The sequence below is a fragment of the Eumetopias jubatus genome, unplaced genomic scaffold (genome assembly GCF_037043125.1).
Source record: "Eumetopias jubatus isolate StellerSeaLion01/CBP00866 unplaced genomic scaffold, mEumJub1_p1.0 scaffold_4, whole genome shotgun sequence".
In the NCBI taxonomy this organism is placed as follows: Eukaryota; Metazoa; Chordata; class Mammalia; order Carnivora; family Otariidae; genus Eumetopias; species Eumetopias jubatus.
In genome coordinates, this window is record NW_028274810.1 from 107,514,768 (window position 1) to 107,539,430 (window position 24,663).

The window sequence follows — 24,663 nt, forward strand, 5'->3', positions numbered from 1 at the left end:
GCCGCATTGGGCTCCCTGCTCAGTGGGGAGTCTGCTTCTCCCTCTGACCCTCCCCCCTCTCATGCTCTCTCTATCTCATTCTTTCTCTCTCAAATAAATAAATAAAATCTTTAAAAAAAAAGAAAAAGAAAATTTCAGGCTTCAGTATGTAGTTTGTCATGTGAAATGCACTTCACAGCAGTTGTTATGGTCCATTCTCAGTTTCAGTTTTTTCCCCTTTCTTTTCTTTCTAAATTTATTAGATAACTTATTCTCAATAAATTTATTAGAGGTCTGCCTATTATGTATTATAGTAAATGACACTGTCTCATGAATTGGTCTAGAATGAAATAGTTTTATTGCAAGTTTGATGAAAAACATAATTTTTCAATCTGAACTGTCACACACACACAAAAAAACCCACAAAGATAAATGTGTTGTCACTATAAAAGATGGTCAGCTGCTGAACTGAGAAACTCCCAATGACCATGAGATAGTGACTTCCTAACCACCAACCTATACCTCCAACTCCCAACAAGAACTTGAGGCCCATTCGAGAAGAAAACTGGGCAGAGCATGGGACCAGTGATCTCTCATATTCTATACAAATGTTCTTTCCCCTGGACACATTATGGTGGGTTTTTACTGTGTTTTCATAAGACCTTGTGTTGGGCATCTTTATCAGTTTTTCCCTCTAGTGTTTTCTGATGTTGCTTCCTGGTTTAGTATTTACTGTGTTATTTTCTCTCATAGTAGATGCACAGAGCCTGCTGGTTTTCCCTTAGTGTCCCTTCTCTCTGTCCCTTATAGAGATGGAAATTTAGCTGAGCACTTGCCCATCCAAGCAAAAAATGATGTTTCTGAGCTGTGCTGCAGTGAGGTGTGACATGTGGGCCATATGCAGAAGGAATGTGCACATCTTCTTGGTGTGTCCTCAAAAACACCTTTTCCCACTGGCTGAAATGAGACATGGTAATGCATCATTTTTAGCCATGAAGATGCCTTGAGGAGGGTAGAATCCTCAGGTAGAAGGGGCCTGTGCCCTTCCAGCTTTAGGAGGACAGCCACCACACCCACATGGACTATCACAGGAGACAGAAACAGCCCTGTGCCTGCTGAAGCCAATGTTGGTTTTGAGCCTCTTTACATCAACTAAGCTTTGTTCTAACTAATTCAGAACTTGATACCTGGGAGCAGGCTGGTACCAAAATAGAACCTAATACATGTGGAGTTGGCTTAATGATCAGCCAGTCAGGACAGAGATTTTACAGGTGGAAAGCTGGTGACCCTTGCTATGCATGAAAAAGCGTTTGGTATGACTCTTGCTTGTGGTGTATGAGGAGTAGATTGCATGTGACTAAAACTATAGCCCTAGAGGAAATGGTTAAAAATAGTTCAGAATGTTGGCGAGTGTTGGTTACTTCTTGCCACTTTCAGCAAAGCTCACCTAGAGAGACTTAGGCTAGAGGAAGGCAGATGGAGGAGAGGACAGCTGGACAAGGGGGTTTCCCTCTGCCTGTGGCCTGCGATCTGTGAGTCTGTTAAGAAGGCCCCACAAGGCTGAAAATGCCGTCCTCTTCTGAACCCCACATGAAGCTTTGAGAAAGCAAGGCTCTTAAGAGGCAGCCAAGTCTGTGCCCCACATTCCTCTCAAATACTCTTAGCCATATGACAGGGGTCAGTCCAGCATTAAACCAAGTGCTAGCCCTTCTAAGCACAGAACCCTTGTGACCTCACAGATCCAAAGGACATGAAGACAGCCCAGCCCATAGAGAGTAGGCCTGTGTCTCATTTGTGGAAGGTCATTCTATAAATATTTGAGGGATATATGGCGGTGCAAGTGGACTCAAGGTAGTCACCTTGAGCTGGAGAGAGAGAAAGGAGAATGGTGAGCACATAGAGGCCAACCAATAAAAAAGCATCCTCAGACTTAAACCCATGACTAGATGGGGCCTTTCCATATGGAGCTGAATGGAAGTGTGTATGTAAGAAACTGACCCAGGGACACAGCTATCAATCAGGAAGCCCCTGCAAAGCCAGGCAGCTGCAGCTAGGGTAGCCTCTCACATTCCTTTGCAGTTGGGCATGCATATTATGGACAAGGACACACACACACACACACACACACACACACACACACACACACACACACACACACCACCGCCTCAGAGAGCCAAGTCAGACCTGATGTGGCCCAGGGCCAAGGGAGCTCCTGCCAGATCTGTGTCTGGGTACCAGGTTGCTATCCCAGAGCTCCCTTCCCCGGAAGGGACAGGGTCTCCAGCATTCATGCAGAGATGCCCATGGGAGGATTCTGCAGACCCTGCACAGAGATGACTGCAAAGCTTGCTTACAAGTGTGTGAAAACTTTTCATTCAAATACCACACCGTTTTATTTAAATAACCACATGTCAGACTTACCTTTGGGCCCTGCCAAGCAGAGTTTGAATGCTGCTGTATGTTTCCCATTCTCCTTCTCCAACCTCTAGGTTGGGTGTGTGTGGGCACATGACCTGCCCTCCAGTGACAGGACCTGATGGAGAGTCTGCACCTTGTCCAGAGGGACTCGACTGAGCTGCATTCAGGACTGGACAGGACTTTGGCTTGTTCCTCCTGACCAGGGGCTGCATCCTGGTGCAGCAGGTGACCATATAGAAAGACTGGGCAAACAGAGCTCATTATTCCTATTACTTATTCTCTTCTTCTCCTTCAAGGCAGCTGATGGACATCCTCAGTTGGGGAGGATTTGGGTCCCCAGTCACTGCCTAGGGAACCTGCCATACAAATTTGTGATTTTACATGAGAGAAAAATATTTGAATCTCAAGTGCTAATACTAGTGATATCCAGGCTTCTAACTTCTCCGGCCCAGTAGTGTGAAGTATTAGCTCACTGACATTTAATTTGCCTTTCTCTGATCGTTAATCAGCAGAGCATCTCTTTCACCCCAGGGTCTCAACAATATTTCCTGTGTATTTTTCCTGCTAACCTCATTTCTGTTCCTATCAGGTCTTTGGTTCATTTAGAGACTACCATTGTGTGTGTTAAGTAGAGATCTGGTTCTGTTTTTCTCTTTGAGTGAGCTCACTTTCTCAATACTTCTACCAAAGAATCTACTCTTTTGCCATTGGTTGTTGTGCCACGTTTATCATCTGTTGAATTTCTGCCTCCACAAAAGTCTGACACTGATCTCTCTGCTGTCCCGCTTCGCTGTCAGTCGATTCTTCTGTCAAGAGTAATAGCATACCCTCCCTTTCCCTTTTTAGGTTGGTTTGGCTATTCAACGACTTTTCTTTTTCCACACACATTTTGAGTTTCCTCCTAACCAAGTAGAACTTTGACTAGATTGCAGTGAATTTATAGGTTATATTGGGGGGAAATTTACATCTTTGATATATTAAGTTGCCTAATCCAAAAGCAAGAGATATCTCTCCATTTACTAAGATCATCTTCTGCGTCCTTTACTAGAGCTTCAGAGTGCTCCACAGAGGTCTTGAGTGCTCTTTCTTAATTACCCAGCATTTTGTAGTTTTTGTTGCTATCATGGAGTACATTTCATTTTTTGTTACATTATCTTGTTGGTTATTGCTTGTGCAGAGAAATGTATTTTTTTTCCTGACTTCTGAATATACACCCTTTTGTCTTCTTTAATAATGAAAAAGTATTTAAGGCAATATATTTATACTGTTGATGCAATATTAACAAAACTGATAGAGTCTCTTAAAGAGAGTTTATTTGAGCCCAAGTTAGGACAGCTTCCCCCATACAGAATATCCATAAAGAAGAGAATGCTTTGTCCCACATCTGGTGGAAACTACTTAAAGCAACAACAGAAACAACAAAGAAGAGAGTGGGGAGGAGGAGGAACATTGGTTGCAGGGTTATATACTTTTCTTTACGTAAGAAGTTACTAATCACTAGAAGACATTTCAGAAAGTTACAGCGGTTTCCTTGAGTTTTGAGTACATGCAGAGCTGTAGGACCTTAATCTCATGGGAACCAGGGAGGTTTTTGTTTTTGTTTTACTCTTCTCTTTATGTATGGAATGCTCCCTTTTAGGTTATTTATAAATGAAGCAGGTGTTACAGGGTTGCAGAATTCTTGTCTCAAGGAGTTGAAGAATGAATCTTGCACAAAAGGGTGAAGTCATAGCTTTTTAGTGAAGGTGAGAACAGAAAGAAAGCTCTCTAGAGAGGTCCCCAACGGGTTGCCACTGAGGGCTTTTATGGTCTTTTATAGAAAACTGACCAAGGAACTTGAATCTTCTTGATGTCACCACTGATAGCACCATGATTACTTCTCCTTTGAGTATCTCCTCTCTGGTGTTTAAGACAAACCAGATGGTCTAGTCACGTTCCCTTACCTCTGGTTTCTTTATGCCTCAGCATTTCTGGAATTTTTGGTAAGCCTGATCACAGAGCCCCCTACCTATCTCTCCCTACCTAGCCCCGCCTGTCCCTTACTGACAGATATGTAGTGTGCTCCGAGTAGAAACTGAACCCATGCTCTTACGTTTTGATGACTCTGATAAATGTTACAGTATAGCTTCCCCGAGAGCCCATGCAGGGCCCACAAACATTAGAAGTTGAAATTTTCCTTTATTTTATGAATACATTATATATTTTTCTCTGAAAAACATTCAGTGAATTTTATATATTTTACTTTATTCTGGGTTCCATAGGTGTGAGAATGCTTTCGATTGCTTTATAGTCTGTAATTTTCCACCTACTATCATGTTGATTAAAAGGTTATGTAGACAGTGTTTCGTAAATTCCAATACTTAAGGGGTTTTTGTCAACTTTTTATTATATATTTCTAATTTGGATAATCTTCCTGTCAAATGCATCTTAAAACATTCGCATTCTTTATATCTAAGTGTATAATCAGTTTCGGTAAATGTTCCATGAGCAATCCCACGAAATGTGTATTTCCTATTTAAGGAATTTGAGTTTTTCCATCCGTCTGCCGAATCATTCACTGATGGAGGGATTCAGTTCTCCCACGTGAGCCCTCACGTTTCCATCAAGCTGCAGTCCGTTCCGATTCCAGGAACTGTGTACACAAGTCCCACTACAGCGGCATTTCTCGTTCTCCTGCATTTCTAACCCCGGCCTTTTCACATCTAGTCACCAGCGCGCTCCGGCCTCGCTTAGGTCCGCGGAGCTCCGGCTCCGCGCCCCCAGGAGCGGGGAACCCCAAGTCGCCGGGCCTCCGCCGCCTAGAGCGGCGACGCTGGCCCGGAAGTCGGGGGAGGGTCGGGGGAGGGATTTCCGGGGCCCGTCTCTGGGCAGAGCCGCGGGAGTCCTGCGGCGTCGCGCGGCGGCCGGAGCGACCCCCGGCAGGGAAGGAGAACGCGCAGGTGAAGCCTCCGCGTTGTGGAGCGCGCTCCCGCGTGACTCCGAAGACCCCGCGGTGGGTGCCGGCCTCCAGGGGTCTAGGCAGGGCGTCGTGGTCAGAGGCGCTGGGGCTGCTCGGCCTGGGCGGGGTTGGGGGCCTCGGAGGGCGCCTCCGGGAGCGGGCGCAGGGGCATCACCCGGAGAGCGCCCGGGCCGGCGGATCCTGACTCGCCCTGGAGCCTGGCCGCGGGACCGCGTGGCGACGGGGCAGGTGTGCGGTGAGTGGTGTCTGGCGCGTGGGGGTCGGCGTGGAGGAGGGGCCTCAGGACTTGGGTGCGAACCTCAGAGCTGTACTGAGCTGTGTGAGAAGTGAGGTGGTCGTTCCGCGCCGGGTGTCCTGCCTGGACGCCCCGGCTGGTGCAGCCACCCTCCAGGTGGCGAAGAGGCTCTGGGGACAGGGAGGAGTTTATTCTCCCCCGTGTGAGTGGAGCTGAGGGGTGAGCCATGCCCACCCCGTGGATGCCTGCGGTGGGCTGGTGTCTCTGCTTAGCACCCTGTTGAGCTCCTAGCCAAGAGAATCTGCTTCCAGGCTCGTTGGCAGAATCGAATTCCTTGAGGTTATTGTACTGAAGTGTGTTTCTTTGCTGACTGTCCTTAGTTCCTGAGGCCCCAATCCTTGCACAGGGACCTTGCACCCCAGAGCCAGCAAGGGTTCATGTAATTAGATTGGGTCCACCAAGGTAATCCCCTCTGCACGGCCACCTTTGCCGTGTAGTATACCATATCCACGGGTTCCAGGGTTTGGGATGTGCACATGGGTGCTGAGGGGCATTCTGTTTATCACAGATTCGGTCTGTGTCCTCCAGGGCAAGATCCCACATACACTGAGGTGAGAAAAACAAGATGTAAAACGAGCATGGAATATTCTGGAAGGGTACATTAGCAACTGGGAAGGGGAGCAGAGTAGCTGGCTGGCTGGGAGTGTTTCACCGTAAGTCCTTTTTTGCCTTTGAATTTTGAGCCATGTGACGGTGCCCCCATTCAGTGACAGTGATAATTAAAGAATTTTAAAATAAAGTGAATGAATATTGCAAATGACTGTCCCTTTGGGAGAGGGAAAGTGACGGACATCCCCCCCCCGACCATGGAAGCAACATGTGCTTTGTTCTGCTGACAGACACCTTAAGTCAGTGCTCTCCCTGCTTTGAATCTTCTCTGCACCGTTCCTCTGAGCATCCGTGTCAGGTTAGTTCTGTCTGTCCTAATATAGAAACGTGGCCGGTGCCTCACTGTCAGGAAGCCATGGCCTCTGATAGTCTGTACCCCAGTGACCCTGTCTCTGAGCTCTCTCCACACCTTTGCCCCTTGTTCTACCTTTCTAACCAGGCATTGCCTAAGCCCCCTTCCCTGGGCCTGGTTTAAATGCCTGCCTGCCCCAGGGCTCTGCTCCTTTCTTGCTGCCTCTGTTTCGTGCTGGTCTCAGCCTGTCAAAAACCAATGATTTGGTTGGACCAACCCATGTGGTTCTTACTATGATTGCAAATTGCCCTTCAGCAACAAGGAAATTTTCAAAAAATGAAGATTTATTACTTACAGGCCCTGCAAATTAGCACACCTGGGGCCACACAGTGAGGTTTCCAGTAAGGAGAGAGAGGTGCACTGGCCTGGATTTCTGCTTTTATTGAGGTCGAGGGTAGAGACCTAGGGTTTCATGGGCTCACTCTTTATTGGTGAATTTAAAACATAAGAGTGGAGGGGAGGGGTGCCTGGCAGTTGGTTAAGTATCTGACTTCAGACCCAGGTCATGATCTCGGGGTCCTGGAATTGAGCCCTGAGTCAGGCTCCCCGCTCATCAGAGAGTCTGCTTCTCCCTCTCCCTCTGCCCCTCCGCCACACTGGTTCACGTGCGTGTTCTCTCTCTCAAATGAACAAATAAAATCTTCTTAATAAAATAAAACATAAGAGTGGGAATTTAAAGCACAGGAAGAGAAAAATAACAAGTGGTCCAAATGGCCAGTAATCAGAATCAAACAAGATTTCCAAAACAAAGGAGGCTGTCAGGGGAGGTGGCCTGGCTCTTTATCTAGTCCAGTGGCTGGCATTTATTCCATCTTTGAAATGGATGCCTGTTTGCAGTGGATGCTTCAGCATCAAAGCTTAATTCAGGCACTTGCTTTACAAAAAAAACAAAACAACTGTCAGGGCTTATACTACATACTACCCAGTAGGCAGGCAGTGTCCACTGTGCACTTCTGTCAGTAGTGCAGTGTGAATAAGGGGCCAAAGGGAATTGCCACAGTGTGGGTGGGCCACTGAGCAGGGCATGGTGCATTTGCAGAGACAGGGTAGTAGGGGTAGTAGGTGGGGTGGGGGAATCACTAATTTGGTCCTTATGGGGAACCCATCATGTATCAGTGGGAGTATTGTATCTCCTCGGAAGGAGCATTTAGAGCTGGAAATGACCCCAAGCTTGGGAATCTTCACAGGATAAGGGTGTTGACGCCTTCTTTAACCAAGGAAGTTGGTGTAGGTTCAAAAGTGAACCCTGAGGTACCAACATGAAGAGGGAGATAAGGAGCCTAGGAGGGAGCCCCTGGTGCAGTGGGGAGACGGCTCAGGATGGTGGAGACCTCAGTGTGGATGCTGCTGGGGGAGGGGAGGGGAGGACCCACAACTCAGACACCATGATGACCATGTGCACCTCTGAGGCACAGGCTGCCCCTAGCTGCCCAACTGCCGGAGTTGCTACTCCACTGTGAATGGATCTGATGTTCCACCTTCAGGACATTGTGTCAGGAATGAGGGGTGGGCCCACCATGGGTGCAGGCTCTGTGGGGCTGTTCTCCTATCATGGCAGCCCTGGGCCCTTCTAGGGGTGCCCATGGGACACCATGTGCTCACCTTGCCCTGAGGTCAGCATCTTACCCCTTCCCTGAGACCTAGCACCAGGTCTACATCAGGTCTCAGGCTGTAGGGGTGGAAGAGACCCCTGCCTGGTGGGAGTATGGATCTCTGGAGCTAGCTCCTCTGTACACTCACCTGTATCCTTGCTGGTCTCCAGGTCCCAGCCATGCCCAGCCTCAGAGCTCGCTCTGAAGAGGCAGAAATGGAGCCCTCAGTTCCTGGACCATCCCCTTGGATCCCTGCAGCCCAGGCCTGTGTGAATGATGCTTCTGTTGTGACCCACGCTGGATCTGCACTCCATGATCCCCACTGCTGTGGCTACACTGAGCCAGGAACCACCCCCTCTCACCATCAGCAGCCAGGTACTGGGAGCAAGTTCCCCACTGGTTGCCCTCATTCTGGAGGGACTTTGTGCATGTCACCCTGTGCTTACCCCCAGGAGGCATCCATGTCATCATTAGGGATGGGGTGCCCCATGGACTTGAGGACCAAGGCTAGAGATCAGAGAGGAATTTGGCCTGGCCCCAGGGTGTCTGGGTGCCTGAGCAGGACACTGTGTTTCCCCACCTGACATAGAGGGGTGTGATATGATGGCTGCTAGCTGAGCCCTGCATCCCAACTACCAGGCTGGTGTTAGTCCCCTGCATTTAGGGTACAGCCCTAATTCAGGCCGTGATCTACTCCCTTCTGTCTGCATTCACACTGCCTAGCCATTCCCATCCACTTCGGAACTCTACTAGAGAGTCCTTTCCTGAAGAGCCCTCTACTAGCTTGCCTTTTCTGTGGACCCCTCAGCAGTGATTAGGATGGTTACTCAGTGTTAGTTTTCCTTACTGCGATTTGATGGTGGCTGTTTTACAAGAGGACACTCTTGGGCAGAGTACCCTAGTCAGACTTTGTGGCCAGAGAAGTTTGGGCTAATGGCAGTGTTTGTTCGCATACCTCACGAACTTCCCAGGTATAACTTAAACTGGCCTCTGTACATGGAGGGGAGAGTCTGAAGAACAAGGCCTGCCACCCAGGTTGGTAGGTGACAGTTTAATAATCAAGGGAACTTATTTAAGAGGCTTGTCTTGGGTGGCTGCAATACGAGTAGACCCTAGTGTCCACCCGCCAAATCTTAAAAGTTGATATAGTGGCCCTAACTGGATTTAGTTACATACACTGTCTCGATGGTCACAGCAGCACATCACTGTCTCAGCGCTGTGTCCTTGGGGCAGCTTCTGGGAGCAGGGAAGGCAAGCAGAATGTACGTTCAAGGACAGGGAAAAGGATGGGGAGCCTCCAGTCACCTGGATCCAGCTCACGAACCAACCAGCGGTCACATCCTCTTGATGACCTCCCCCAACAGGCAGAGGTAGTACAAGGCCGTCCTGGGTATGTTGGAGCAGGAGAGTGTTAGGAGATAGAGACGTGATGAGGTCCCAAGAAGTCGCCCTGAGAGACAGGCCTGCTGACTACCCCCAGGCAGAGGCAGAATGTGAACCAAATGGTTAATGGTATGCTGGGCAGAGAATGGTGTGGGAGGACAGGCTCTATTCCGTTAAAAAGAAAGGAAAGAAAAAACTAGATTAATGGTAATGTTTAAAAAGCCACTGTGGAACAAAATGGTGGAGTACATAGTTCCAAATACCCAGTCCTCCCCACCCCCCTCAAAAAAAAAAAAGCAAGCAGAAAGTGCCAGGACCAACTTTGTCAAGAATCTAAATCTAGAAAACAGGTTTACAACAACCAGGTAAATGCTAAATCAAGAAAAAGGCCACTTAAAAATGGTAGGAAAGCTTTGTGGTGTTTTTACTTGCTCTTGCCCCCAAACACTCCCCCTGGCTCAGTGGCAGTTTTAAAGTGAGCGGCTTGTGTTCCCAGTGTGGGATCGTGGTCCCTAATTCCAAAGGGAGCAGAGAATATATTACTCAGAACTTATGTTTGTCCTAACCTGTGTGGGACTGGATAAAGGACTGATGCAAAATGTTTGTCTCTGTTTTGCCATACTCAGAACTTAGGGCACAAAAGCCCTGGGTTCAGAAACATTGTAGGGGAGCTAAAACCCCACAGCCACCTGGGACAGCAGTTAACAGTACAGTCAGCCACCTAAAGCCTAGGAGGGAAAGCTGGGGAAACGAGGGCATTCAAAAGCACCTTGTATATCGGAGAGTTCAGAAAACCGCATACATGCCCAGGACAGGGTGTATGCTCAGAAAAGACCTCTGAAGATCACAGCTTCACCTCTGGCTCATATCTAAGGCAATAAAAGCCGGAAGCTAAGATAGTTATATGTAGTGTTAAAGTAGCACCCTAGCACAAAGGCTGGGAGAGGTGTATTACTTTTCATTTACTGTTAGTGTTCAAGGAAATCTCTGTCAAAACACTAGCTGAACACAAGCTAAAGAAAGAGACCTCAGTGACCACGCATGACAGACTAGTTTTAGTTTGCAAAACTTATTCAGAAAGTCACTAAATGAACAATTGACTGTAACCTTCAACAATCAGTAACAGCAAAGCCTGGAGGAGGGAGAGACTGATTTACAGAGTTACCACGATAAATATTCAAATGTCCAGTTTTTAACAAAAAAAATAACCAAGAATACAAAGAAAAAGGAAAATAAGGCCGGCCCATTCAAAGGGAAAAAGTTATTTGGCAGAAAGTGTCCCTGAAAAAGCACAGATGGTTGACAGACTGTAAACCAACTGTCTTAAATGTGCTTAAAGAGCTAAAAGAAACCAGGAAAACAATGTACAAACAAAATGAGAATATCAAGAGATTTTAAATTTATACAATTATAAGTATACAATTTATATAATTATAGAAAGGAACTAGAACAGGGGCGCCTGGGTGACTCAGTTGGTTAAGCGTCTGCCTTCAGCTCAGGCCATGATCTTGGAGTCCTGGAATCGAGCCCCGCATCAGGCTCTCTGCTCAGTGGGGAGTCTGCTTCTCCCTCTCCCTCCCCGCCCCGACTTGTGCGCTCTCTCTCTCTCTCTCTCTCTCTCAAATAAATAAATCTTTTTTTTTAAGAACTAGAACAGAAATTCTAGATTTGAAAGTTACAATAACTGAAATGAATTCACTAGAGGGATTCAACAGCAGATTTGAGCAGGCGTATTTGAAGATAGGACAATTGAAATTATTCAGTCTTGAGAAGCAGGAAGAATAAAGGTTAAAGAAAAGTGAAGAGGGTTTAACAGACCTGTAGGATAGCATCACTCAAACCAACATACACATTATAGAAGAGAGAGAGAAAGGGGCAAAAAGAATATTTGAAGAAACAATGGCCTAAACATCTCAAATTTGATGAAAGACATGAATCTATACATTCAGCAAGCTCAACAAACTCCGACTAGGATAAATTCAAAGAGATTCACATCAAGACTCATTATAATCAAACTGTCAAAGGCAGAATCTTGAAAACAAAAGAGGCAGCCCATCTCATATAAGGGATCCTGAATTACATTAGCAGCCACTTTCTAATCAGAACCCATGGAGGCCAGAAGGCAGTGGGATGACATTTAAAGTGCTGAGAGAGAAAAAACTGTCAACCAAGAATTCCATATGTGGCAAAATGACCCTTCAAAATGATATTCCCAGATATTTCCAGATAAATAAAAGCTGAGGACTTTTTTTTAAGATTTTATTTATTTATTTGGGAGAGAGAGCGTGCACGTGCACAAGCAGGGGTGTTTTTGGTTTATTACTCCACTTTTTATTTCCTAAATGATTTAAAAGACAAATTAATAAAAATAATTATAAGTCTGTATTAAACATAACATGCGAAGATACATTTGTGACAACATGACGGTGGGGAGCAGAGGTGTATAAGAGTAGGGTTTTTGGGGGCGCCTGGGTGGCTCAGTTGGTTAAGCGACTGCCTTCGGCCCAGGTCATGATCCAGGAGTCCCTGGATCGAGTCCCGCACTGGGCTCCCTGCTCAGTGGAGAGTCTGCTTCTCCCTCTGACCCTCCCCCCTCTCATGTGCTCACTCTCTCTCATTCTCTCTGTCTCAAATAAATAAATCTTAAAAAAAAAAAAAGTAGGGTTTTTGTATGCTGTTGTGGCTAAGTTGTTATCAGTTCAAACTTGATGGTTTTATTCTGGGGTTCTAATGTACATCATGGCGACTACAGTTATACTGTATTATATATTTGAAAATGGCTAAGAAAGTAGACCTTACAAATTCTTAACACACAAAAAAGGAGGTACCTGGCTGATTGAGTTGGTAGAGCATACCGCTCTTGATCTTGGGTCATGGGTTTGAGCTCCATGTTGGGTGTAGAGATTACTTAAAAAAAATAATAATAATAACTATATAAGGTGGTGGATGTGTTAACTAACCTTACGATGGTAATCATTTCACAGTGTACATGTATCGGTGTACAAATCATTACATTGTACACCTTAAACTTACACGATGATGTATGTCAGTTATATTTCAGTAAAGCTTAGGGAATAAAAACTAAAATAGCTGTGATGGGGGGACAAACTACATTGTTTTAGGGTGTTAGGATGTTAATTGTAATTCCCATTATGCCATTAAAAAAAAAAATCTTTAAAGTATCCATAAAAGGAAAAAGAAGAAAATTAAGATGGTAAACTACAAAAAATAACACAAAAGAAGACAGTAATAGAGGAGATGAGGGACATAAAGAGGTAAAAGATAACAAAAACTAATAGCAAAATGAAGTAAATCCTTCCTTATCAATAATTAATTATAAATGGTTTAAACCCTCCAAAGGCAGATATTAGCACAGTGGATGAAAAAGCATGATCCAACTACATACTGTCTACAAGAGGCTTACTTTAGATCCAAAGACACAAATAAGTGTAAAGTAAAAGGTGAAAAAAGATACTACATGCAAATAAATAGTAACCAAAAGAGCTGGGGTGACTATACTATAACACCAGAAAAAATAAACTAGGTAAAAAACTGTAACAGGAGAAAAGAAGTACATTATGTGTGAGTAAAAGAATCAATTCAACAAGAGGATATAAGTTACAAAAGAGAACCCCAAAATAAATGAAACACATATACATTTGAAGGGAGAAATAGTTGTATAATAATAGTTGGAGACTTCAGTACCTCACTTCCAAAAATGGATAGAACATCAGACAGAAGATCAGTAATGAAATAGGGAACTTGAACAACACTATAAATCAATTAGACCTAATAGACATGTACATACATACACTGCACCCAAAGGAGCACATATTCTTCTCAAGTGTACGTGGACATTCTCCAACATAGACCTTATGTTAGGCCACAAAACAAATCTCAATAATAAAAACAGTTGAAATCATGTAATGTATTATCTCTACTCAATAACGGCAGGAAAATTGAAAAATTTACAAATATGTATAAATAAAACAACATACTCCTAACCCATGGGTCAAGAAAAAAAATCACAAGGGAAATTAAAAAAACCTGCAGACAAATGAAAACAAACAAAAACTTACAATATGCAAGGAGAGCAGTGCCAGAAGGTAAATTTATAGCAGTAAGTAAATACATTAAAAAGGAAGAAAGATCGGGGCACCTGGGTGGCTCAGTCGTTAAGCATCTGCCTTCGGCTTCGGGTCGTGATCCCGGGGTCCTGGGATCGAGCCCCATGTCGGGCTCCCTGCTCGGCGGGAAGCCTGCTTCTCCCTCTCCCCTCTGCCTGCTTATGTTCCCTCTCTCACTGTGTCTCTCTCTATCAAATAAATAAATAAAAAATCTTAAAAAAAAAGGAAGAAAGATCTTAAATCAGTAACCTCACTTTACATCTTAAGGAACTGTGAAAATAAGAATGAACTGAACCCAAGGCTAACAGAAGGAAGGAAATAATAAACATTACAGGAGAGATAAATAAAATAGAAAGTAGAAAACGGGCGCCAGGGTGGCTCAGTTGGTTGAGCGGCTGCCTTTGGCTCAGGTCATGATCCCAGGGTCCTGGGATTGAGCCCTGCATCCGGCTCCCTGCTCGGTGGGAGGCCTGCTTCTCCCTCTCCCTCTCCCGTTCCCACTGCTTGTGTTTTCCTGCCCTCTCTCTGTCAAATAAATAAATAAAATCTTAAAAAAAATAGGAAACATTAGAGAATCAAAATCAAAAGTTAGTTTGTTGAAAAGATTAAAATTAACAAACCTTTGAAGACACAAATAACAAAAATCAGAAATGGACATTACTACCTATCTTACAAAAGTAAACAGGAGTATAAGAGAAGACTGTTAACAGTTGTGCACTGACAAATTAGATAATCTAGATGAAAGAGAGAAATTCCTAAAGACAAAAAAATTACCTAAGTGACTCAAGAATAAAGTATTATACCCCATGGATATAACCCAGGAATACAAAGGTAGTTCAACATAATAAAACCAATGTCATTTACCACAGTAAGAGAATGAAGGAGAAAAACCATAACCATCTCAACTGATGCAGAAAAAGTATTTGACAAAATCAAACACCCTTTGTGATTAAAAGAAAGAAAGAAGGGGTGCCTGGGTGGCTCAGTTGGTTAAGCGACTGCCTTCGGCTCAGGTCATGATCCGGGGGCCTGGGATCGAGCCCCGCATCAGGCTCCCTGCTCGGCTGGAAGCCTGCTTCTCCCTCTCCCACTCCCCCTGCTTGTGTTCCCTCTCACGCTGTCTCTCTCTCTCTCTCTCTCTCTCTCTTTCTCTCTCTCTCTCTTTCTCTCTCTCTGTCAATTAAATAAATAAAATCTTTAAAAAAGAAAAGAAAAACACTGGGAAAACTCAATATAAGGGAACCTCCTTAACATGATAAAGGGCATTCATGAAGAACCCACAGCTAGCATTATACACAATAGTGAAAGATTAAAATCTTTTCCCCTAGTGATCAGGAAAGTATGCCTGTCTTACCACTGCTATTCGACATTGTACTGGAAGTTCTAACCCAGAGCAATCAGGAAAGAAAAAGAAATAAGACATTCAGATTGAGAAGGAAGATGGAAAACTATATCTGTCTGCAGAAGACATGATCCTATATATAGAATATCCCACAGAATCCATTAAAAAGCTGTAAGAGCTAATGAATGAATTCAGCCAAGTTTCAGGGTACGAGTCAACACACAAAATCAATTGTTTCTATATACCAGAAATGACCAATCTGAAAAGGAAATTAAGAAAACTTCATTTAAGAGGCATCAAAAGAAAAAATAGGGGCACCTGGGTGGTTCAGTCGGTTAGGCATCTGCCTTCGGCTCAGGTCATGATCTCAGGGTCCTGGGATCAAGCCCTAAGGCTTCCTTGTCAGCGGGTAGTCTGCTTCTCCCTTTCCTTCTGCCCCTACCCCTTCTCCCCTCTCGTTCTCTCTCAAATTAAGTAAAAGCTTTAAAAAAAGAAAAAAGAACCTACAAATAAATTTAACCGAGGAAGTGAAAGACTTGTTTGCTGAGAATTACAAAGCCTTGACAAAAGAAATTAACAAATAAATAATTGGAAAGACATCAAGTCCATAGATTGAACTTAATTGTGTTACAGTGCCTGTGCTATCAAGAGCAATCTACAAACTCAATACAAACCATATCAAAATTACAACAGCTTTTTTTGCAGAAATTGTGAAGTTGAGCCCTCAGATTCATATAGAATTACAAAAGGCCCCAAACAGTCAAAACAAGCTTGACAAGGAAAAACAGAGGACTCATACTCACCAGTTTCAAAAATTACTACAAAGCTTTAATAATCAAAACAATTTGGTGCTGACATAAAGCTATACATACAGATCAATGGAATAGAATTGAGAGTCTAGCAGGAAACCAAGACATCTGTGACAAATTGATTTGCAATATGGATGTCAAGACTGTTCAGTGAGAAAAGATAATTCTTCAACAAATAATGCTGGGACACGTGGAAATCCACATGCAGAAGAATACACTGGCACCCCTACTTCACACCATATACAGAAACTAATTCAAAATGGCCCAACAACCTAAGTAAAGAACTAAAATCATAAAACTCTTACAAGAAAACAGGTATACATTTTCATAACCTTGGGTTTGGCAGTGGATTCTTAGATATGACACCAAAAGCATGAGCAACAGAGAAAAAGATAGGTATGTTGGACTTTATCACAATTAAAAACTTTTGGGTATCAAAGGACATTGTCAAGAAAGTTAAAAGACACTCTATAGAATGGGAGAAAATCTTTGCAAATTGTATTTCTGATAAGAGTCTAGTATTTAGGGCGCCTGGGTGGCTCAGTTGGTTAAGCGACTGCCTTCGGCTCAGGTCATGATCCTGGAGTCCCGGGATCGAGTCCCGCATTGGGCTCCCCGCTCAGCAGGGAGTCTGCTTCTCCCTCTGACCCTCTTCCTTCTCGTGCTCTGTATCTCTCATTCTCTCTCTCTCAAATAAATAAAATAAAAAATCTTAAAAAAAAGTCTAGTATTTAGAATATATAAAGAACTCAAACTTAACAAGACAAACAACCCAATTTTATGATGGGCAAAGGACTGGAATAAATGCTTTTCAAAAGAAAATATGCAAATTTTCATGGCCAACAAGCACATGAAAAGATGCTTAAATTCCTTAGTCATTTGAGAAATGCAAATCAAAACCACAATGAGATAACCACTTCACACCCACTAGAGTGGTTGTAATACTTAAATATGTAACAAGTGTTTTCAAGGCTGTAGAGAACTTGAAACGCTCATACATTGCTGGTGGGAATGGAATGTGGTACAGCCACTATGGAATAAAATTTGGCAGTTCTTCAAGCGTTCAAACATAGCATTGCCATAGGACCCAGCAATGCTAGATAAATATGCAAAGAGTTAAAAACAGGTACTCAAACATGTACACGTACATCATGTTCATAGAAGCACTGTCACAATGGCCAAAAGAAAACAGCCTAGATGTCCATCAATGGAAAATATAGTATATCCAAACAGTGGAATATTATTCAGACAAAAAAAAAGGAATGAAGCAGTGATACGTGCCACAATGTGGATGAACTTGGAAAAACATTAAGTGAAAGAATCCACGCATAAAAAGTCACATGTGATATGATTCCATTTATATGAGATATCCAATGCTTACAGACAAAATGCAGATTGAAGGTTGCTAAGAGTTGGGGAGCAGAGATAAAACTAATGGTTTAATAAGAGGCTCTACTTTGGAGTGATGAAACTGTTTTGGAACTAGATAGAGGTGATGATTGCACAACATTGTAAATGTGCACAACAGGCACAACTAAATGCCACTTAAATGTTCATTTTAAACAATTTTATTTTTGTAAATTTCACCTCAATAAATTAAGTAAATGAAAAGCTGCTCAGGAAATAGACTAGTGGAGCCCCCACCTGAGTATGTGGCTTTGACTTGGGTACTTACCTAAGCTGTTTTCACAAACCTGGAAGCCACTAATCATAAAGGTCTTTAATGAGTGCTTTCTCTCAGGAAATACTAATAGGTTTGTTGTGTTCTAGAAGGGCTTAGAATCCTCACTCTTTTCTCCAGGGGGGATCAGTCATGGGGGCAGCAAGGACAGTGCAAGCAACTCTGTTTGTTTTCAGATCTTTTTCTTTGCCCTTAAACCCAACTTTTTTTGTTTTTAAGATTTTATTTTTAAGTAATCTCTACACCCAGCATGGGGCTTGAACCTACAACCCTGAGCCAGCCAGGTGTGCCTCCCCTTAAACCCAACTTTTATTGTGTGTGTGCGTCATAAGGGAAACCACATTTCCAACTTTACATTTCCTTTCAAAAGAGAAACTTTAATCATTGTTTCCAACAGTTCTTAAGTTGCAGAGAAGAATTACATCAGATTTAATAAATCCGAAGTGACCTCTCACCATCCTCAGGACTCAGTTTTCTCTCCTGTCTCAATAAAAGGCTTCCAGGCCAACAGTGGCTTGGGGCTGAAAACTAATTATTGCCACCATCTCCTGAGCCATACTAGTGACCTTATCTTAGGGTCAACAGACTGTGGCCCACAGGCCAGATCCAGCTAGCCAGGGATTTGTTGGGGTTTTTTGGGGTTTTTTTTTTTTAAGATTTTATTTATTTATTTATTTATTTATTTATTTATTAGAGAGCGAGCAAGAGAGAAACAGCATGAGAGGGGAGAGGGTCGGAGGGAGAAGCAGGCTCCCAGCAGAGCTGGGAGCCCAATGTGGGACTCTATCCCAGGACCTCGGGATCATGACTTGAGCCAAAGGCAGTCGCTTAACCAGCTGAGCCACCCAGGCGCCCCTTGTTGGGGGTTTTTGTTGGTTTTTGTTTTAATGGCCTGCAAGCAAAGAATGGTTTTGAGGTTTTTCCAGGGTTGTAACACAGCAGACTATATGACCAAGACCATACAGCCACAAAACCTAAAAAGGGTACCCTGTGACCATTTATGGGAAAGCTCCATTGACTCCTGTGTGTCATCCCCTTCTGGTCCCTACTTCGTATGCAGCCAGAGGAGGGTGGGAGGCTCCCTGGGTCAGTTGCTGGGGGCAGTGCGGGGCATAGTGAGCTTTGGGGCAACCTGTGCAGACTCTTGTTTCCCATAGCAGCCTCCCTGTCCCTGCAGTCCTCAGTGAGCCCTCCCCCCATTACTCCTAGGTGCCCAGCCTCATGTGGACATTTCCTAGACACCCTCAGGTCTAGGGCTCCTGACCTGGGGAGCTTTGAGGCTCACAGAAGAACATGGTCAGCCCATGTGCAGCATGTGATGATGGGTCTGCCTGAGGGTCAGCAGAAGGGTAAAGCATGGCACCCATGTGTTGTGCCAGCCACATGGCTGAGTTCCATAGGAGAGTCTGGCGCAAACTTCATGCAAGGGGCAAGGAGTGTGCAGGGGCTTCCACATGTGTGGGCATGGCAGGCAGACAGGCTGAGTGTGTGGCCAGGCCAGGTCTGCATTGAGATCACTCTGGTGGCTCCAGAGGGAACAGAAGTGTCCAGATGAGGCAGGGACACAGAGTGCTGTTTTGTTAGATCCTAGAACTTCCAGATGGGGAGAAGCGGTGTCAGCCTGAACTGAGGGGCAGGTCAGAGGGCAATGAGCCCAAGGTAGCATGGGGAGGGGTGTCCACCCACCTACTCAGCACCACTGACTGACCAGATGAGGGGTCATGCCAGTCCCAGGATATGGAGTCCTGTCAGGAAGCAATCAGGGCTGTACAGGAGACAGCAAGAAAGGACAATGTTCAGAAAAGTTCTCTCCGGTGAAGTGTGCTTGAGCAGACACCAGGCAGAAGTGAAGGAAGAAGGCACCTGTGTGTTGCAATTGGTTAAACATCTGACTCTTGATTTCGGCTCAGTTTATGATCTTCGGGTCATGAGATCAAGTCCCATGTCTGGCTCCGTGGAGAGTCTGCTTAAGTTTCTCTCTCCCTCTCCCCCTCCTCATGCTCATTTTCACTCTTTCTCTCTAAAATAAATCTCTTTTTTTTTAAGATTTTATTTATTTGTTTGACAGAGACAGTGAGAGAGGGAACACAAGCAGGGAAGTGTGAGGGAGAAGCAGGCTTTCCTTCCAAGCAGGGAGCCTGATGCGGGGCTCGATCCTGGGACTCTGAGATCATAACCTGAGCCGAAGGCAGACGCTTAACGACTGAGCCACCCAGGCGCCCCTAAAATAAATAAATCTTTAAAAAAAAAAAGAAGTGAGGAAGCATGAGGACCATCTGGGAAGAGTGTTCCAAGCAGAGCAGATCCTGAGGTGAGTGTATCCATCCTGCTCAGGGAACAGGAGGAGAGGTGAGGGTGAGCTCAGAAAGGGCCTGGGAGCATGTTGAAGTGCTCTGATGTCACTAGGCTGTCTGGGCAGGAGGGGAAGGTGGTAGGCCAGGTAAGCTACTCAACATCCAGGTGGAAAAAGGTGGCAACAGAGTGGTCTGGGTGTTTGAATGAGACAGAGACTTAAGATCTGCGTTCAACTGCGAGATCCAGGGGAGTGACAATTTCCTCGTTCCTTCAGATGTGAAGAGAGAAGAGGGGGAGGTGACAGAGCCCTTCTGATGTGATGAGGAACCCTGTGCACATTTCTGCCTTCAGAATGATAGACACAGCAGCTTTAACATTGTACCAGGGCACAAAGTTGTCCAGTTAACACCAGTCCGAATTGCGGGTTTTAGGGGGTAAGGGTTGCTTTGGTAGGACAGGGCACAGTTTCTGAAGCCTCCTCTGTTGAATGGGACAGAATCTGATGTTTTAGGCAATCCCCACTGCAGTTCTCAGCCTGCCATGCAATCAGAAGCACCTTGCTTCTCTGAAGGGAACAGTCCCCTCTGCACCTGCCAGCAGAGAGCTGACCTCTCCATACTGATGACTCCTGAGGCAGGGCCTGAATGCCATTAGTTGGTACTAAGAAAAATACTGGCCCAAGAAACATTGTGGGAAAGACAGAAGGGTACAATGAATAACAGTATAGCATGAGGTGTATAATGTTTTACTTGTACAGGTGAGAGCATTAAGTACCTGGATTTGAGGCACTCCAGGGTAGAGCCATCAAGACTTGCTGATGACCTGCAGTGGGAGAGGGGAGGAGCAGTTGAGGGGCACCTGGATTTTGACTTGAACCAGTAGGGAGACTGCAGGTGATTTCCTGAGATGTGCGTCAGGGGGGTGAGGGTCAGTCATGTAGGTTGAGGGCCCTGCTGCCTTGTTCCTTCAGAGCTCTCCCAGCCCCCTCTCTCATCCCCTTGAGAGATTTGGGACTACCGCCCCCAGTGGGTCACACATTCCCAGATGTGTCATCTGTATTTTCCTGTTTCCTTCCAAGTGACTTTGTTTATCATTTCAGATTGGGACACCAGGACTAAGGGCAAGGAATTTCTTCAGAAGAAAGAAGTTTCTGAGGATTTGGAATCACAAGCAGAAATATCAGAAAACTATACCAGTGATTTTTCTCAGGCACCTGAGCTTGGAGAACTCTGTGATGATGTACTGGAGAGAGATTGGGGAACGCCTGACAGTGAGAGACGGGTGCAGTCAATCTACCAGGAGGGGGGCTTTACACCAGTGGCCGTGCTCCTTAGGAGCCCCTTAGAGAAAGAGCTGGGCTGTGATGACTTTGTAAGAAGCATCGGTCTGAGCCCAAACCCAACAGCATCTCAGGGAATTCCTACAGAAGAGAGGCCACATCTGTATGACATGTGTGGCCACAGCTTCCAACACAGTATGGACTTAAGTAGCCACGAGGGGCTTCACGTAGCCGAAAGCCCACTCATATGTAATGATTGTGGGAAAACCTTCAGAGGAAACCCTGATCTTATTCAGCATCAGATAATCCATACTAGACAGAAGTCCTTCATATGCAATGAATGTGGAAAATCCTTCAGCCAGAACTCATTTCTTAAAAATCATCAGAGATCTCATGTGAGTGAAAAACCCTACCAGTGCAGTGAGTGCAGGAAAACCTTCAGTGTGCACTCAAACCTCATTAGGCATCAGATTAACCACAGCGGAGAGAAGCCTTATGTATGCAATGAATGTGGAAAAGCCTTTAGCCAGAACTCAAGCCTTAAAAAGCACCAGAAGTCTCACATGAGTGAGAAGCCCTATGAATGCAGTGAATGTGGGAAGGCCTTTAGGCGGAGCTCAAACCTCATCCAACATCAAAGAATTCATTCTGGAGAGAAGCCGTATGTGTGCAACGAATGTGGGAAGGCCTTTAGGCGGAGCTCAAATCTCATTAAACACCACAGGATTCACACAGGTGAGAAACCTTTTCAATGTAATGAGTGTGGGAAAGCATTCAGCCAGAGCTCACACCTGAGGAAGCATCAGAGGGTTCACACTGGAGAGAGACCTTACGAGTGTAATGAGTGTGGCAAACCATTCAGCCGGGTCTCCAACCTCATTAAGCATCACAGGGTTCACACTGGAGAGAAACCTTATAAGTGCAGTGACTGTGGGAAGGCCTTCAGTCAGAGTTCAAGCCTCATTCAACATCGGAGAATTCACACTGGAGAAAAGCCTCATGTATGTAATGTGTGTGGAAAAGCCTTTAGTTACAGCTCCGTGCTCAGAAAGCACCAGATAATCCACACGGGAGAGAAACCGTATGAATGTAGCATCTGTGGGAAGGCCTTCAGCCACAGCTCAGCCCTCATTCAGCATCAGGGTGTGCACACGGGTGACAAGCCCTATGAGTGTCGAGAATGTGGAAAAACATTTGGTCGGAGCTCCAACCTTATTCTTCACCAGCGAGTTCACACTGGAGAGAAACCCTACGAATGTACCGAATGTGGAAAAACCTTCAGCCAGAGTTCAACTCTCATTCAGCATCAGAGAATCCATAATGGATTGAAACCCCATGAATGTAACCAGTGTGGTAAAGCCTTCAACCGAAGCTCAAACCTCATTCACCACCAGAAAGTTCACACTGGAGAGAAGCCGTACACGTGTGTCGAATGTGGTAAGGGCTTCAGCCAGAGTTCACACCTTATTCAACATCAGATAATCCACACTGGTGAAAGGCCGTATAAGTGCAGTGAGTGTGGGAAGGCCTTCAGTCAGCGTTCAGTCCTCATCCAGCACCAGAGGATACATACCGGTGTGAAGCCCTATGACTGCTCTGCTTGTGGGAAAGCCTTCAGCCAGCGCTCCAAGTTGGTCAAACACCAGCTGATCCACTCCAGGGAATGAAACAGAGTACAGCTCCATTCCTGACTCCTCTGGCCATGTCCCAGCTTCACCCACCTCCCAGACTTGAAGCCAGGTTCACTTGCTGCCCTCTACCCCCACATCCCACTGTCCACAAAGCCCAGACCCTCCTTCCCCTGCCATCACTCCTGCTTCCTGTGACCTCTTGTTTCTTGTTTGTTTTGCTTGTACATTTTGTTATCAGACTGCCACAATTGTTAGGAGGGAAAAGATGATAGAAGCTGCATATTCATGAATAGATTTTATTACTATAATCAAACAGAACCAAAAAAGTAAACTGACATTTGGTTCGAAATAACCACAGGAATTCTTTTCTTTGGTAATTAGTCATAGAGTGAACTCTTTGTGTATGGTTATAATTAATATTCTGCTTACATAAAATCAGGTCAAGAGTTTTTCAGGTCTGATGGCAGTCATCCTCTCTCAGAAGTGGTGTGTACTCATTACCACCAGTTTATCACCCTTTCTTGTCCCTCCCATGCAGTCACTAGATGCAGGATTCCTTCTGCCTTTCCTTTGTGCCTGAGTCTGAGGTCTTCGGGGCTGCTGCACAATTACACAAGCAGCTGTTTCCCACCCTCTGCCTCTGTGCCTTATGCTCCTGGCTCTTGCCCCACAGAGGCCTGCCCTCTCCATACCCCTCCTGTTCTCCTCACAAGCTCCCAGACTCAGTTTTCTCCCACACCCATTCATCTCCAGACACTCCTGGAGCACCTGTGAGTGCTCCTACTAGGTGGGGACTGGCCCCTCCTCAGTTTCCCAGAGCTGTGCCCTTCTCCATGAGCAGTGGGAGTTGTCCTAGAAGCAACACATCTGCCACCAGAGAGGACCCTCATAGCCAGCCAGCCAGCCCATCTCAACTTGGGGATGTCCTAGGATAGGTGGACAGAGAGGCACCTCCTGTGTTTTTCCAGGAGGAAAGGCATTGATGGGCAGATGTAGTCAGGTTTGCAGTTAGGGTAGGAAGGGAGGGGCTTGGCTTCTGTGCTTTCAAGGAAGTAGAGGCAAAGCCATCAATTGCAAATGAGGGAGAGGTTTGAAGACGGAAGTATGGGAGAGTTGGCTCAAGGGTGCACAGGTCAGGCTTGGGCTACAGAGGGCTGCCTACCCTTCTCTCAGAGGCCATCAGAGTAGCCCATCACTGCTTACCCCCTCCCCTCCACTTCAGCCCCACCTTCCCAAGGAAACACCCTAGACAAGAAGCTGCCACATTTGTAGTTTTGCTGATAGCATTGCTAGGCTGACCCTCCAACTTACTTGTTCATCTTTCCACTGCATGGAGACATCCATCTCTTCACTCTCATGCTTTCTCACTGTCAGGCAACCCTCTCTGGCTTCACTTTCCCCCTTTCCCAGCCTGGATTCCATCGTTTTTTCCAGTAAATACTTGTGGAACGCTTACTACATACCATTTGCTGGGGACACAGGAAACCGGACAGAAAAACGCCTGCCCTTGACGACTTTACATTCCAGTGGGTGGAGAAAATGCCCTAACGGTTATGATTGTCATGAGGCAAAAGGAAAGTAGGAAATACAGTCTGGGTGTCTTGAGGGGTTCTGCTTTAAATAGGGGCTGTCAGAGAAGGCCTCACCCAGATGTCATTTGAGTGACAACTTGAAAATGACCAGTGAAGATGGGGGGTAGAGTGTGACAGCAAGAGTAGCTGGTTGGGAAGCCAGAGCTGGGTAATAAATTAGGATTTCGCAGATTATGACCTGCTGGAGGAGGAGGCACGAGCCACCCACACAGGTCACCAGGTAGCTCCCTCTTTGGGAAAGTGAAAACCCTGGGGTTTTTTTCATTGAAGGCACAGTTTCAGTGCAGTCACACAAAGGAATTAAATTCACGAGATTTACC

General features: G+C 45.4%; 1 protein-coding gene across 1 annotated transcript; it reads left to right on the plus strand.

Moving 5' to 3' along the window:
* Window positions 1-5,264: 5,264 nt before the first annotated feature.
* Window positions 5,265-23,103, plus strand: ZNF16 (zinc finger protein 16). The gene is made up of 3 exons (XM_028093602.2): window positions 5,265-5,591; window positions 8,375-8,579; window positions 20,941-23,103. Exons 2-3 carry the CDS (start codon window positions 8,384-8,386, stop codon window positions 22,785-22,787), a joined length of 2,043 nt encoding a protein of 680 aa, XP_027949403.1. The 5' UTR covers window positions 5,265-5,591; window positions 8,375-8,383; the 3' UTR covers window positions 22,788-23,103.
* Window positions 23,104-24,663: the final 1,560 nt, after the last annotated feature.

Bases quoted from the DNA above. Each gene is read 5' to 3' on its own strand.
- ZNF16 (XM_028093602.2), top strand. From the start codon at position 8,384: ATGCCCAGCCTCAGAGCTCGCTCTGAAGAGGCAGAAATGGAGCCCTCA. The intron at 8,580-20,940 runs GTACTGGGAGCA...TTATCATTTCAG, and splicing joins CTCTCACCATCAGCAGCCAG to ATTGGGACACCAGGACTAAG.